Source organism: Heterodontus francisci, chromosome 45 (assembly GCF_036365525.1).
Source record: "Heterodontus francisci isolate sHetFra1 chromosome 45, sHetFra1.hap1, whole genome shotgun sequence".
NCBI lineage: Eukaryota > Metazoa > Chordata > Chondrichthyes > Heterodontiformes > Heterodontidae > Heterodontus > Heterodontus francisci.
In genome coordinates, this window is record NC_090415.1 from 4665193 (window position 1) to 4678384 (window position 13192).

Below are 13192 nucleotides of genomic sequence, written 5' to 3' on the forward strand. Positions count from 1 at the left end.
CTTCATCTCTCTCCTTCCATCTTTGCCTCTCTCTCTCTCTCTGTCCCTCCAACTGCCTTTCCCTCTCTGTTGCTCCGTCTCTCTCCTTCTATCTCTGTCTCTCTCTCTGTTCCACCATTTGTCTTTCCCTCTCTGTCACTCCCACTCTCCTTCTCTCTGTCTCTCCCTCTCCCTCCTTCACTCTCTCTCTGTCCCTCCATCTGTCTTTCCCTCTCTGTCACACCGTCTCTCTCCTTCTCTCTCCGAATCTCTCTCTCTGTCCCTTCTTCTGCCTTTCCCTCTCTGACATGCCCTCTCTCTCCTTCTATCTCTGTATCTCTCTCTGTCTCTCCATCTGTTTTTCCCTCTGTTACCCCCTCTCTCCCTCTCTGTCTCTCCCTCTCTCTCCTTCTCTACCTCTCTGTCTCTCCATCTGTATTTCCCTCCCAATCACTCCCTCTCACTCGTTCCATCTATGCCTCTCTCCCTGTCCATCCATCTGTCTTCCCACCAACACCCCATCACTCCATCTCTCTCCTTCTATCTCCGTCTCTGCCTCTTCCTCTGTTTTTCCCTCCCTGTCTCTCCATCTCTCTCCTTCTAACTCTGTCTCTCCATCTGTCTGCCCATCTCTGTCTCTCCCTCTCTCTCCTTCTATCTCTGTCTTTCTCTCTGTCTCTCCATCTGTCTTTCCCTCCCCATCACTCCCTCTCTCTACTTCCATCTCTGCCTCTCTCTCTGTCCCTCCATCTGTCTTCCCACCTCCACCCCATCACTCCATCTCTCTCCTATCTCTGTCTCTCTCTCTCTATCCCACCGTCTGTCCTTCCCTCCCTGTCACTCCATTTCTCTCCCTGTCTCTCTCTCTCTATCCCTCCATCTGTCTTTCCCTCCCTGACACTCCCTCTCTCTCCTTCTCTCTCTGTCTCTCTATCTATCCCCCCATCTGTCTTTCCCTCCCTGACACACTCTCTCTCCTTCCATCTCTGCCTCTCTCTCTGTCTTTCCCTCCCTGTCTCTCCCTCTCTCTCCTTCTATCTCTGTCTTTCTCTCTGTCTCTCCATCTGTCTTTCCCTCCCCATCACTCCCTCTCTCTAGTTCCATCTCTGCCTCTCTCTCTGTCCCTCCATCTGTCTTCCCACCTCCACCCCATCACTCCATCTCTCTCCTATCTCTGTCTCTCTCTCTCTATCCCACCGTCTGTCCTTCCCTCCCTGTCACTCCATTTCTCTCCCTGTCTCTCTCTCTCTATCCCTCCATCTGTCTTTCCCTCTTTGACACTCCCTCTCTCTCCTTCTCTCTCTGTCTCTCTCTCTATCCCCCATCTGTCTTTCCCTCCCTGACACTCTCTCTCTCTCCTTCCATCTCTGCCTCTCTCTCTGTCTTTCCCTCCATGTCACTCCCTCCCTCTCCTTCTATCACTGTCTCTCTCTCTCTGTCTTTCTATCTGTCTTTCCCTCCCTGTCTCTCCCTCTCTCTCCTTCCATCTCTGCCCCTCTCTCTCTCTCTGTCTTTCCAACTGCCTTTCCCTCTCTGTCTCTCCCAATCTCTCCTTCTCTCTTTGTCTCTGCCTCTCTCTCTGTCTCTCTCTCTGTCCCTCCATCTGTCTTCCCCTCTCTTTCTCAACCTCTCTCTCCTTCTATCTCTGTCTCTCTCTCTCTATCTTTCCATCTGTCTTTCCCTCCCTGTCTCTCCCTCTCTCTCCTTCCATCTCTGCCCCTCTCTCTCTCTCTGTCTTTCCAACTGCCTTTCCCTCTCTGTCTCTCCCAATCTCTCCAGCGAATGGTCATCACTTATTTATTTTTGAGCTGAAACAGTCGCAATGCTTGTACATAAGTGACAGCAGTGTCGTGTGTCACCAGCTCTCGTATTCAATAGGTTATTGAAGTCTGCGTTGCAATCATAGATTGTGCAATGGTCGCTTTATTTTCCTGGGGAACGAGAAGGACAGATTTGGGCAAATTGCTGAGCTCTTTCAAAGGCACGATGGAGTGAATGGACCACTGTTTGATTCTATGAAAGGTGTGAAATCCAGCTCGGGTTGAATTTAGATCTGCAGCAATGCAGGATCTAGATGTTGAAATACTAGCCCTGTTTCAGTTGGTTGCTTCTGTTGCCACACCCAATCATTCACACAGAGCTGGGCGGCACAGTGGCGCAGTGGTTAGCACCGCAGCCTCACAGCTCCAGCCACCCGGGTTCAATTCTGGGTACTGCCTGTGCGGAGTTTGCAGGTTCTCCCTGTGATTTTCTTTTTTAAGGGATACAGCACTGAAACAGTCCCTTCGGCCCACCGAGTCTGTGCCGACCATCAACCACCCATTTATACTAATCCTACACTAATCCCATATTCCTACCACATCCCCACCTGTCCCTATATTTCCCTACCACCTACCTGTACTAAGGACAATTTATAATGGCCAATTTGCTTATCAACCTGCAAGTGTTTGGCATGTGGGAGGAAACCGGAGCACCCGGAGGAAACCCACGCAGACACAGGGAGAACTTGCAAACTCCACACGGGCAGTCCCCAGAATTGGGTTTCCGCCGGGCGCTCCGGTTTCCTCCCACAGCCAACGACTTGCAGGTTGATCGGTAAATTGGCCATTATAAATTGCTCCTAGTATAGATAGATGGTGGGGGGGGGTACGGTAGGAATATGGGATTAATGTAAGATTAGTAAAAATGGGTGGTTGATGGTCGGCATCGACTCAGTGGGCCGAAGGGCCTGTTTCACTGTTGCTATTAAATCTGCTTCCACCATCCTTTCTGTCAATGCAATCCATATCATGTTAACTTGTAGTACAAATTTTCTTAGCATCCTGCTGCTTCGAGTTGCAGTGCGGGATTGTATTAAATTTGTGTCCTCTGGTAACTGAAACTTATAACCATTCAACAAGTTTCTCTTTATTTATTTTATAATGAAGCCTTCAAATGCATTTGACATCTCGATTCAATCTCGTCGTCACCTTCTCTGCTCTAAAGGTAATAGATCCAGTGTCTCTAGTTTCTCCACATAACTGAAGTTCCAAAGATGAATGTAATAAACCACGCGTCAATTTCGCATCATGTTCAGAGCCGAGCACACAGCGACGGATGGGTGACGAAAATATCAGGATGCTCATTTCTTTGTGCATTGTCAAATGGATGCTCTTGTTTCAACAGAAAGAGTGGAGATACGGCTGATGAATGGAAGCAGCATTTGCTCGGGCAGAGTGGAGATCTTGAACAATAAAACGTGGGGGACGGTTTGTGACGACCAGTGGCAATTGGCGGACGCTCAGATTGTGTGCAGGGAACTGAGATGTGGAACCGCAGTCTCGGCGCTGACTCACGCTTATTTCGGTAAAGGCACCGGCCCGATCGTGCTGGACGACCTGGACTGCAGAGGGACGGAACTATTTTTGTGGCAATGTCCTTCGCGGCACTGGGGTCAACATAACTGCCACCATGAAGAGGATGCCGGTGTAATTTGCTCTGGTAAGAAACATTCAGATAGACACATAGGGTTTTTTTTTGTTATAACATTGCTTTGACCTGTTTACCTGTCATTGATACATCAAAAAAATCCATGTAGACCAATTGCCCTCAAGGTATGGTATTGTCAGACAATTATAGAAGCAATAATGAGAAAGAGTGGAAGTGATCATATTGTAGAACCATAGAATATTACAGTGCAGAGAGAGGCCATTTGGACCTTCATATCTGTGGTGGTTCATTGCTGGAACTATCCAATTAGTCCCACTACCTTCTTCTATCACTAAATCCCTGCCATTTTCTACCCTTCAAGCATTTATTCAAGACTTATTGAAAAGTACCATTGCACCTGTTTCCATGGACCTTTCATGCAGCACATTCCAAACCACAATAACTCTGCTCATTTCATCTTTGGCCTTTTTTTTTTTGTTGTTAAGTCTCTGCCCTTTGGTTAAAGTCCCTTGATCCATATATACTCTCTCAGAAACCTTCTATTATCCATGTGGGAGACGATAAGCACCAAGTGGTATTAAAACAGAAAATGAAGCAGAGGTGGGAATGCTGGTCATAGAGTCATAGAGTCACAGAAGGAGACCACTCGTCCCATCGAGTCCATGCTTGCTCTCTGTCGAGTAACCCAATCAGTCCCATTCCCCCAACCTTTACCCACAGCAAGTTTAATTCTCTCAAGTGCCCATCCAATTTCCTTCTGAAATCATCAATCCTCTCCACCACCCTCCGTGGCAGCTAGTTTCAGGTATTCGCACTCACCCTTTAAAAAGGTTCTTCCCCACCTACCCTCGGTCTGTTTGGCCAACATACTCATCTGTGTCCTCTAGTCCTTGTACGATCAGCTAATGGGAAGAGTTTTATTCGTCTACCTTTTCTAAATATGCCATAATCTTGTACACCTCCATCAAATCTTCCCTCAATCTCCATTGCTCCGAGGAGAATAACCCCGGCTTCTCCAACCTAACGTTGTAGCTAAAATCCCTCATCCCTGGAACCATCCTGGTAAATCTCCCCCGCTCCCGGTCAAAAAGCCTCGCATCCTTCTTAAAGTGCAGTGACCAGAATTGGCTGGAATACTCTAGTTGTGGCCAAACCAGAGCTTTATAAATGTTCAGCATCACCTTCTTGCTTGTTTGCTTAAGACCTCTGCATATTCTGTGCAGAGAATACACCTCTGTACACACGATTCGGGCCGAATTACATGTAAATGGCCTGAAGCTCTGCAAATGGGATTTTAAATTAACAACAAAGATATCGAAGTCCAGTTGACTTTCGAAATGTAGGCCACAAATGCATCACGGGCGGTGGAACAAATTGGGCCTCATTTTATCAGCCACTGGTTCTACGGAACACCTGATGTTTAATTCCACCGACTGCAGGCCGAACCCGCACTGCCCATTTTGCGCCACTGCCCGAGATGAATTTCTAGCCCCCATATTCCTTGGACCAGCTGATGACAGTGTCTCCACCAAGTCAGATGGGAGATTGATGCCTTCTGTAAACGTGGACAAGCGTATTTGTTCAGCTTTTTGTCAAAAGGTATTGCGTGTTAAAGTTAGCCTGGAGTAATGGATTCTTCGCATGAGATAACTTTGTTCACCCTCACAGAATGATCATGATATATTTCATTGAGGGCAACGGGTGGGGGGGGGGGGTGCGGCAACGACTATTATAGAATCATAGAATGTTACACCACAGCAAGAGGCCATTCTGTCCGTGGTGCCTGTGCCAGCTCTATGAAATATGTGGTGTGTCTTTAAGACAGCAAAGGATCAGTACTGCTTTAAGAAAAAACAGGCCTCAGGAGTTACTGAGAAAGTGCATTTTGGTTGCTGTTGGGTGCAACCATGCAGAGAGAGAACGAACCAATTTTAAAAGATGCATTCTGGTTGCCTTGGATACAGCTACTTGGACTGAACATCGAGAGATACATTTGTTACAGTTTAATTTTGAACTGGCTTACAGTGGAAGAAACAGCCTGTTCTAACAGAGGGCACAGACAGAGAGCTCTGTGTTCGCACCTGAAAGGAGATCTCTCAGACCATTTAAACTGAAGGAAGAAAATGTACTCTGTTTATTTACTATTCTCTCTCAAAATTCAAAAAACATCAAGCCAAACAGAGATCTCTGATAATATAAACTGAAGGAAGGGAAGTTAGACAGCAACAATCAAGAATTCTGAAGCCAAATTGATTCATTGAACAGTGTTTGCAAGTTGCTAATTGTAGAAATTCATCACTCGAGAAGGAAAGCAACAATTTTGACTTCTGGATTAGACTACGGACTGTTCTACTGTTGAATAACCTTTTGTCCCCATCGGACGGCTGTGAGGACTTCAAACAACCTTGGACTGCTCCACATCCGGCAGGGGCGTAAATTTGCAAGGGCTCAATTTTTTATTCTAATTCAAATGCTCTTTATATCTTAGTAGTGTTTAAGAATTTCGTTTTCCTGATTAAACAGTTAATTAGTTGAATTAAAGACACTTGGTTTGGTTAGCCTCATTCGAGGGGTAATACATGGTACAATTTGGCTGGGTCTTTAATTTGGGGCGTTTAAATATGATATGTTAGGCTATCTGTGGAGGGACGGGATTGAGTTAACAGTGTGTTTCTCCCACCACAATCAGAATCGTATATTTTAATAGGAGGCATTGACAAGAGTGGTCGGTTGTAACGATGCTAATATATATATGATGACTGATGCTTCAATAAGAATATTTAAACTACTTCTGGTCATTACGCATTCCAGGACCGAAGCCAAGATTATCCGTGCTTCCTGATTATGATGTCTTTGTAAAAGGCGAGTCCCTGACTTTGAAATGCACACTTAAAAGTCACAATGCAAGCAAGCGGCTGGAATTTTTACGGAACAGTGTTTATCTTTCACACCAAGAATTGAATCCCGAAGACATCTCTGCAACGTTAAATCTCAAGAATATCGGTGAAGGTGATCAAGGGGATTATACTTGTCACTATGTATACTTAGAGGGAGATCAGTGGATACATTCAACTCCGAGTGATCCAGTGCAAGTGACTATCACAGGTGAGATCTGCAGCTAAATCTCGGGAGATTTCAAGTTGAAAACGAAGCTGAATGGGAATTCAGGAACAGACAAATTTACCAATTGCGATCAAACAAGGATTTTCTTTCGCGTGTGTTCATTTGTGGGAGTCGCTGACTGGGCCCGCATTGATTGCCCATCCCTAAGTACCCCTGGCAACTGAGTGGCTTGCACGCTGAGCCATTTCAGACAGTAGTTAAGAATCAGCCACATTGCTGTGGGTCTGGAGCCACATTTAGGTCAGACCGGGTAAGGACGGCAGATTTCCTTCCCTAAAAAAAATTAATGAACCGGATCGGATTTTACTTTAGACAAACTGGGAAGCACATTAGTCATCTACGGATGTGTGGCATTCGAATGTAGAAAGAAATCGGAGAAAAGGTAACTTGTACATGTGTTAACAAGACCACAAATAAGTATAGTGAAATAATTATCCAGTATCAATGAACAGCAGAAACAATAATGAATTGGAATACTTTATTGTCAGTGCGTTTCCTCCTTAAAAACTTAATTAGGGATGAGCAACAAAGGCTGGCCTTGCCAATGACTCTCTGAAGAGTTTTGTTTTTAAAACTTATCTTGGGTCAACAATTTATGCACAGCGGGATTACAAAATTGACTCCGACTTTGATACACGTGATCTGCATCCTGATGATCATAAGCAGTGAGCTCCTGTTGTCTGTATTGTGAACAAAAAGTGTCATGTAATTGCGCCACATAATGGTGACTGTTCAGGCATAACGCATGTATGGGCCTTTCAATTTAACTTCCCTTCTGTTTTCCTGCACAGATACACTTACAAAGCCAAGAGGAAATTCTGCAGGTACTGGTCACCGCCATTTATCAGTAAAAACATTACTCCCAATTTCACACTGTCTTATTATTAGGGTTGATACAGAGACTCTCGCTGTTTCTTTATGCCATGTAAGCATTACATCCTGCGCTTTTGAAACTAAAATTAATGATGGGCACGTTTGCTCCGCTTGTTTGAATCAAAGATCAACTCAACATTCATGCTTTCGTTGTCAAGACCCAATGGGATTGGTAATGAAGGATCCAGGTCAAATCGGATCTGTCTAATGATTGACCCATCTGTGTCTGTCTGTCTGTCCTTCCGTCTGTCTATCTATCTATCTGTCTGTCTATCTATCTATCTATCTGTCTGTCTAGCTATCTATCTATCTGTCTGTCTATCTATCTATCTGTCTGTCTAGCTATCTATCTATCTGTCTGTCTATCTATCTATCTATCTATCTATCTATCTATCTGTCTGTCTAGCTATCTGTCTGTCTGTCTATCTATCTATCTATCTATCTATCTATCTATCTATCTATCTGTCTATCTGTCTATCTTTTTATCTATCTATCTGTCTATCTATCTATCTGTCTATCTATCTATCTATCTATCTATCTATCTATCTATCTGTCTATCTATCTATCTGTCTATCTATCTGTCTATCTATCTATCTATCTATCTATCTATCTATCTATCTATCTATCTGTCTATCTATCTGTCTGTCTATCTATCTGTCTATCTATCTATCTATCTATCTATCTGTCTATCTATCTGTCTATCTATCTATCTATCTATCTATCTATCTATCTATCTATCTATCTATCTGTCTATCTGTCTATCTATCTGTCTATCTATCTGTCTGTCTGTCTATCTATCTATCTATCTATCTATCTATCTATCTGTCTATCTATCTGTCTGTCTGTCTGTCTATCTATCTATCTATCTATCTATCTATCTATCTATCTATCTATCTATCTATCTGTCTGTCTGTCTGTCTGTCTATCTATCTATCTATCTATCTATCTGTCTGTCTGTCTGTCTGTCTGTCTGTCTGTCTGTCTGTCTGTCTGTCTATCTGTCTATCTATCTGACATGCGTTCAGTTGATCTGTCCAACCTGATAAGTATTGGTTTTCCTTTATGCTTGCCTCTTTCGAAATCCAGTTCTGATGAAAGAGTTTTCTTTTGATGCTAACACATACTGACCAAAAGGATAACTGTAAGAAAATAACTTATTTTGGATTTTATTGACTGCTTTATTTATGTAGTTGCCCATTTATACTTGAACACATCCAGCTTTCACAAAGGTGTATTAATGGCAATAATGTTATCTGGATGAGTGCAGCTCCAGCAACACTCAAGAAGTTCAACACTATCCCTGACAAACCAGCACAGTATGATTGGTACCTCACCACCAGATTTAATGTTCAGTCCCCCCCCCCACTCCCACCCGCCCCCCCCCCACCTCCCCCCCACGCACATGCGCACAGTAGCTAACATGGTGAAGTGCAGCAACTCGCCAAGTCTCCCACGACAGCACCTTCCAAACCCGTGACCTCTACCACTGAGAAGGTCATGAGCAGCAGGTCCATCGGGACAACACATGCTCCCCTCCGAGTCACTCACCATCGCGACTTGGAACGATGTCAACGTTCCTGCACGTTCGCCAGGTCAAAATCCTGGAATTCCCTCCGTACCAGCACAATGGGTGTACCTGCACCACATGGACTGCAGCGGTTCAAGATCCCGGCTCACCAGTACCTTTTCAAGGGCCATTAGGAATGAGCAATAAATGCTGGCCTTGCCAGCGACAGCTCACTTCCAGTGAAGAAATAACACATACTCTTAGTTTAATTTGGCTCAACTTTCTGCAAATGTGCTTGGAAATGTATTTATATTTCCCTACTTTACTTAGGATCATTGAAGAGGAAAGGGATTATCGGCCTTTGCGTGGGTACATTAATTTTCCTCGTGATTGCATTCTTTGTTGGAAACCAGTATCGGAAATCCGGATTCATTTGGGCAAGGAAAGGTAAGAAAGAAAAGTATTGATGTCCAAGTCATTCTGAGATGGACGGATTTTCAACCTACCGCCTCAAGTGTAAAGCTCATCGTGTGGATCAATCGCCAATGGCATGGGATCGAGGGTCCTAACTCTCACAGACATCTCCCAAATATCATGTCCCATATCGCAGCAACAGCAACTTTCTCACTCTTAGTAGCCCCCACGTTACCCTCTATGTCTGATTTGTAACTGATGTCTTCTACTGTGAAGACAGGCACAAAATATGTGTTCAATGTTTCTGCCATTCCTCATTCCCCAGGATAATTTCTCTGTTTCTGCTTACAAGGGACCAATATTGACTTCAGCTACTCTCTTCCTTTTAATACTTGTAAATAATCTTGAAATCAATTTTTATATTCCTGGCTAGATTACTCTCATATTCTATTTTTTCCCTTTTTATCAATCTTTTGGGTCGCTGTTTCCTGGTGTCTAAAACACTCCCATCCCAAATCCTCAGATTTGCAACATTGCAAGCTTTTTCTGTTAATCTAATACTATCCTTGACCTCCTTTGTAAGCCACGGATAGATCTTTCTCGCTGAGGTTTTGTTTTTCAATCTAATGTATTTTTGTTCAAAATTTTGAATCGTTTCTCTCACCATGCGTTTTAGTCTATTTGCCCAATCAACCCTCGCCAGCTCTCCCCTCTTACCTCCGTCATTGGCTTTAAGTTTAAGGTTATCTGTTGTGATTGGAGTATGCCCTTTTCAAACTTAATGTTCAGTTTAGTTGTATTATGGTCACTATTTCCCGTGGATCTTTTGACGATGACATTACTAATTAATCCTGCCTCATTGCACAACATTAGATTGAAAATAGCTTTATCCTCAGTTGGTTCGACAACATATTGCTCACAGGAAACAGCTACGAAAGTATTTTATAGACTCATCTCCTAATGCCTATTGAACGGTATAAGTACTGTTAGGGAGGGGGGGTGGTGGGTGTTGGTGTGGGGGGCAAGAACTACTCTCATCAGCGTTTTCTGACCCTTCTTATTCCCAATCTTCAGGGTCGGGTTAGCTCAGTTGGCTAGACGGCTAGCGTGAATTGCAGAAACATGCCAACAGCGCGGGTTCCGTCTATGGTAGCACTTGGCACCTTGCCCCACGCTTGAAAAATGTGACCCTCAGGCTATATTACCAACTGTTTCTCTCTAATGGGGAGAGGTGGCTATGATTCTTTGGGACGATGGCTCGAGCAAAGTCCTAATCTCCACCCAGACTGATTCTACTTCTTGATTTGCTGGGCCAACTAACGTCCTTATTAACAAGGCTACCCCACCCACCCCCACCGCCACCCCCCACTTTTCTATTCTGTTTGTCTTGTCGAAATATTGTGGAGCATGGAATAGATATTTCCCAACATTGGTACCATTGTTTACATTGTAACTCCTCGCTGAATTAAAATTGCTGCCTCTGAATTCCTTACTGGATTTATTCGTGACTGTCTTATATTTATGACACCTAGTTTTTGGGTTCCTCAGTAAGTGGTTAACATCTTCATTATGTCTACCCTCTGAAATCCCTTCATATTTTTACAGACTTCTCCCAGACTTCTCTTTTCTGGAGAAAAGAGCTTCTGCCTGGTCAGTATTTTTCTGTTAGTTATAACCTTTCAGTTCTGGTATCGTTGAACAAAATCATTCTTTTTTCACCTTCCTCATTGCCTCTACATCTTTTTTGTTTTAGTCACGCTGGGAGACAGGTTCTCAGAGAAATATCGCTCAGTCAAGAGCTGCCATCATGGGAGCTATCTTGAAATGGAACATCCTCATTTGTGCATCTTCCAATCTCCTGGATCAATCTCCGACACGGCTGCATACTTTGCAACCGGTGATGGAATTTCCCCAGGAAGATGAGACTCAGTCGTAATGACACTCTTGTGGATGACCTAACCCATACCTCCCTCCCAGTCCCAACCTTTAAGAAGGCCCGCACCCCGCACCCACATCCCCGGCCCCCACCCGGTGATGTAATGCAGCACCAAATATGACCAGGCATCCGTGTGGAAACTATGGTCTGGGCATCTTGCAGAATAATCAATGGGGACATTCCCGGAAGAAAATGCATGAAGCAAAACAAATGCAGCCAGTCCAAAATATAGGTTAATTAATTGACTTTATTGTTAAGCTGTAATGTTTATCTATATCATGGTTCCATCACAATGTATATTTCCATTCGACAGAAAGCCGGACTCATCATCTGCAGCCACTAATTGTGAATCAGGAGGAACTCGACCGCACTGAATACATAGATGATGATACTTCCATATGAGATGTCAATGGCGTCAATTCCTTGGCATCATTTACAAGGCAAAATGGCGAAAGAAACAAAAGTGACACCTCCATTGTGATCTTTGTCAGTATTATGTGTATAAATTGCTCATTTTGAATGGAACCACTTCCTTTGTATTCCTCGGCAATGATTTCTGCAGCTCGAAATGACTTGCACTTCATTTCCAGTGGCTACAACATCCGTGAATTGGCCGTGCATCAAACTCCAGATGCCCCGTGGAGTCCCCTCTTGCGATGCACGGTCAGCCTGAATCACACTTGGATATGGTTGAGGGCGGCAAGATGAGGGTCTGCACCAATAAAACATGGCCCACGTCAAAGAACGCACTAGAAAACTGTCTTGGACGGCTGGTACCACATCACCTGGTTTATAGAGGGCCCGATATTCGCTTCGAGATGGGGTGGGGGGGGGAGACAGTGACGTGGTGGCAATATCACTGAGCTAGTCATCCAGAGGCCCAGGACAATGACTTGGGGACATGTGTTCAAATCCCACAACAGCAGCTGGTGGAATCTAAATTCGAATAACAAATAAAAAAAAAAGAAATCTGGAATTAAAAACGAGTCTAAGCATGAAATTCTCATCGATTGTTGTGAAAACCCATCTGGTTCACTGATGCCCTTCAGGGAAGGAAATCTGCCGTCCTTTCCCCAGTCTGGCCCACATTTGACTCCAGACTCGCGGCAATGTGCTTGACTCTTAACTGCCCTCTGAAATGGCCCAGCAAGTCATTCAGTTGTCAAGGGCAGTTAGGGATGCACAGCACCCACATCCCACGAAAGAATACAAAAAAAAATAGCCATTGAAGTCAATGGACCTGAATATTGTTTTTAGTTTTTGAGATACAGCACTGAAACAGGCCCTTCAGCCCATCGAGTCTGTGCCGACCATCAACCACCCATTTATACTAATTCTACATTACTCCCATATCCCGAACACATCCCCACCTGTCCCTATATTTCCCTACTACCGACCTAGACTAGGAACAATTTATAATGGCCAATTAACCAATCAACCTGCAAGTCTTTGGCATGTGGGAGGAAACCGGAGCACCCGGAGGGAACCCACGCAGACACAGGGAGAACTTGCAAACTCCACACAGGCAGGACCCAGAATCGAACCCGGGTCGCTGGATGGAGATGGTGAAAGGGGGGGACAATAACTGTAGTGAGACAGGGACACCAGCAGATGGAGATGGTGAGCGGGGGGACAATAACTGCAGTGAGACAGGGACACCAGCAGATGGAGATGGTGAGAGGGGAGTCAGTAACTGCAGTGAGTCAGGGACACCAGCAGATGGAGATGGTGAGAGGGGAGACAGTAACTGCAGTGAGACAGGGACACCAGCAGATGGAGATGGTGAGAGGGGAGACAGTAACTGCAGTGAGAGAGGGACACCAGCAGATGGAGATGGTGAGAGGGGGTACAATAACTGCAGTGAGACAGGGACACCAGCAGATGGAGATGGTGAGAGGGGAGACAGTAACTGCAGTGAGAGAGGGATGCCA

General features: G+C 44.6%; 1 protein-coding gene across 1 annotated transcript; it reads left to right on the forward strand.

Moving 5' to 3' along the window:
* The first annotated feature begins 2768 nt into the window (after positions 1-2768).
* On the forward strand, positions 2769-11786 carry LOC137356278 (antigen WC1.1-like). The gene is made up of 7 exons (XM_068022149.1): positions 2769-2850; positions 3145-3459; positions 6220-6513; positions 7323-7355; positions 9242-9358; positions 10931-10975; positions 11575-11786. Exons 1-7 carry the CDS (start codon positions 2769-2771, stop codon positions 11661-11663), a joined length of 975 nt encoding a protein of 324 aa, XP_067878250.1. The 3' UTR covers positions 11664-11786.
* The last annotated feature ends 1406 nt before the right edge of the window (positions 11787-13192 follow it).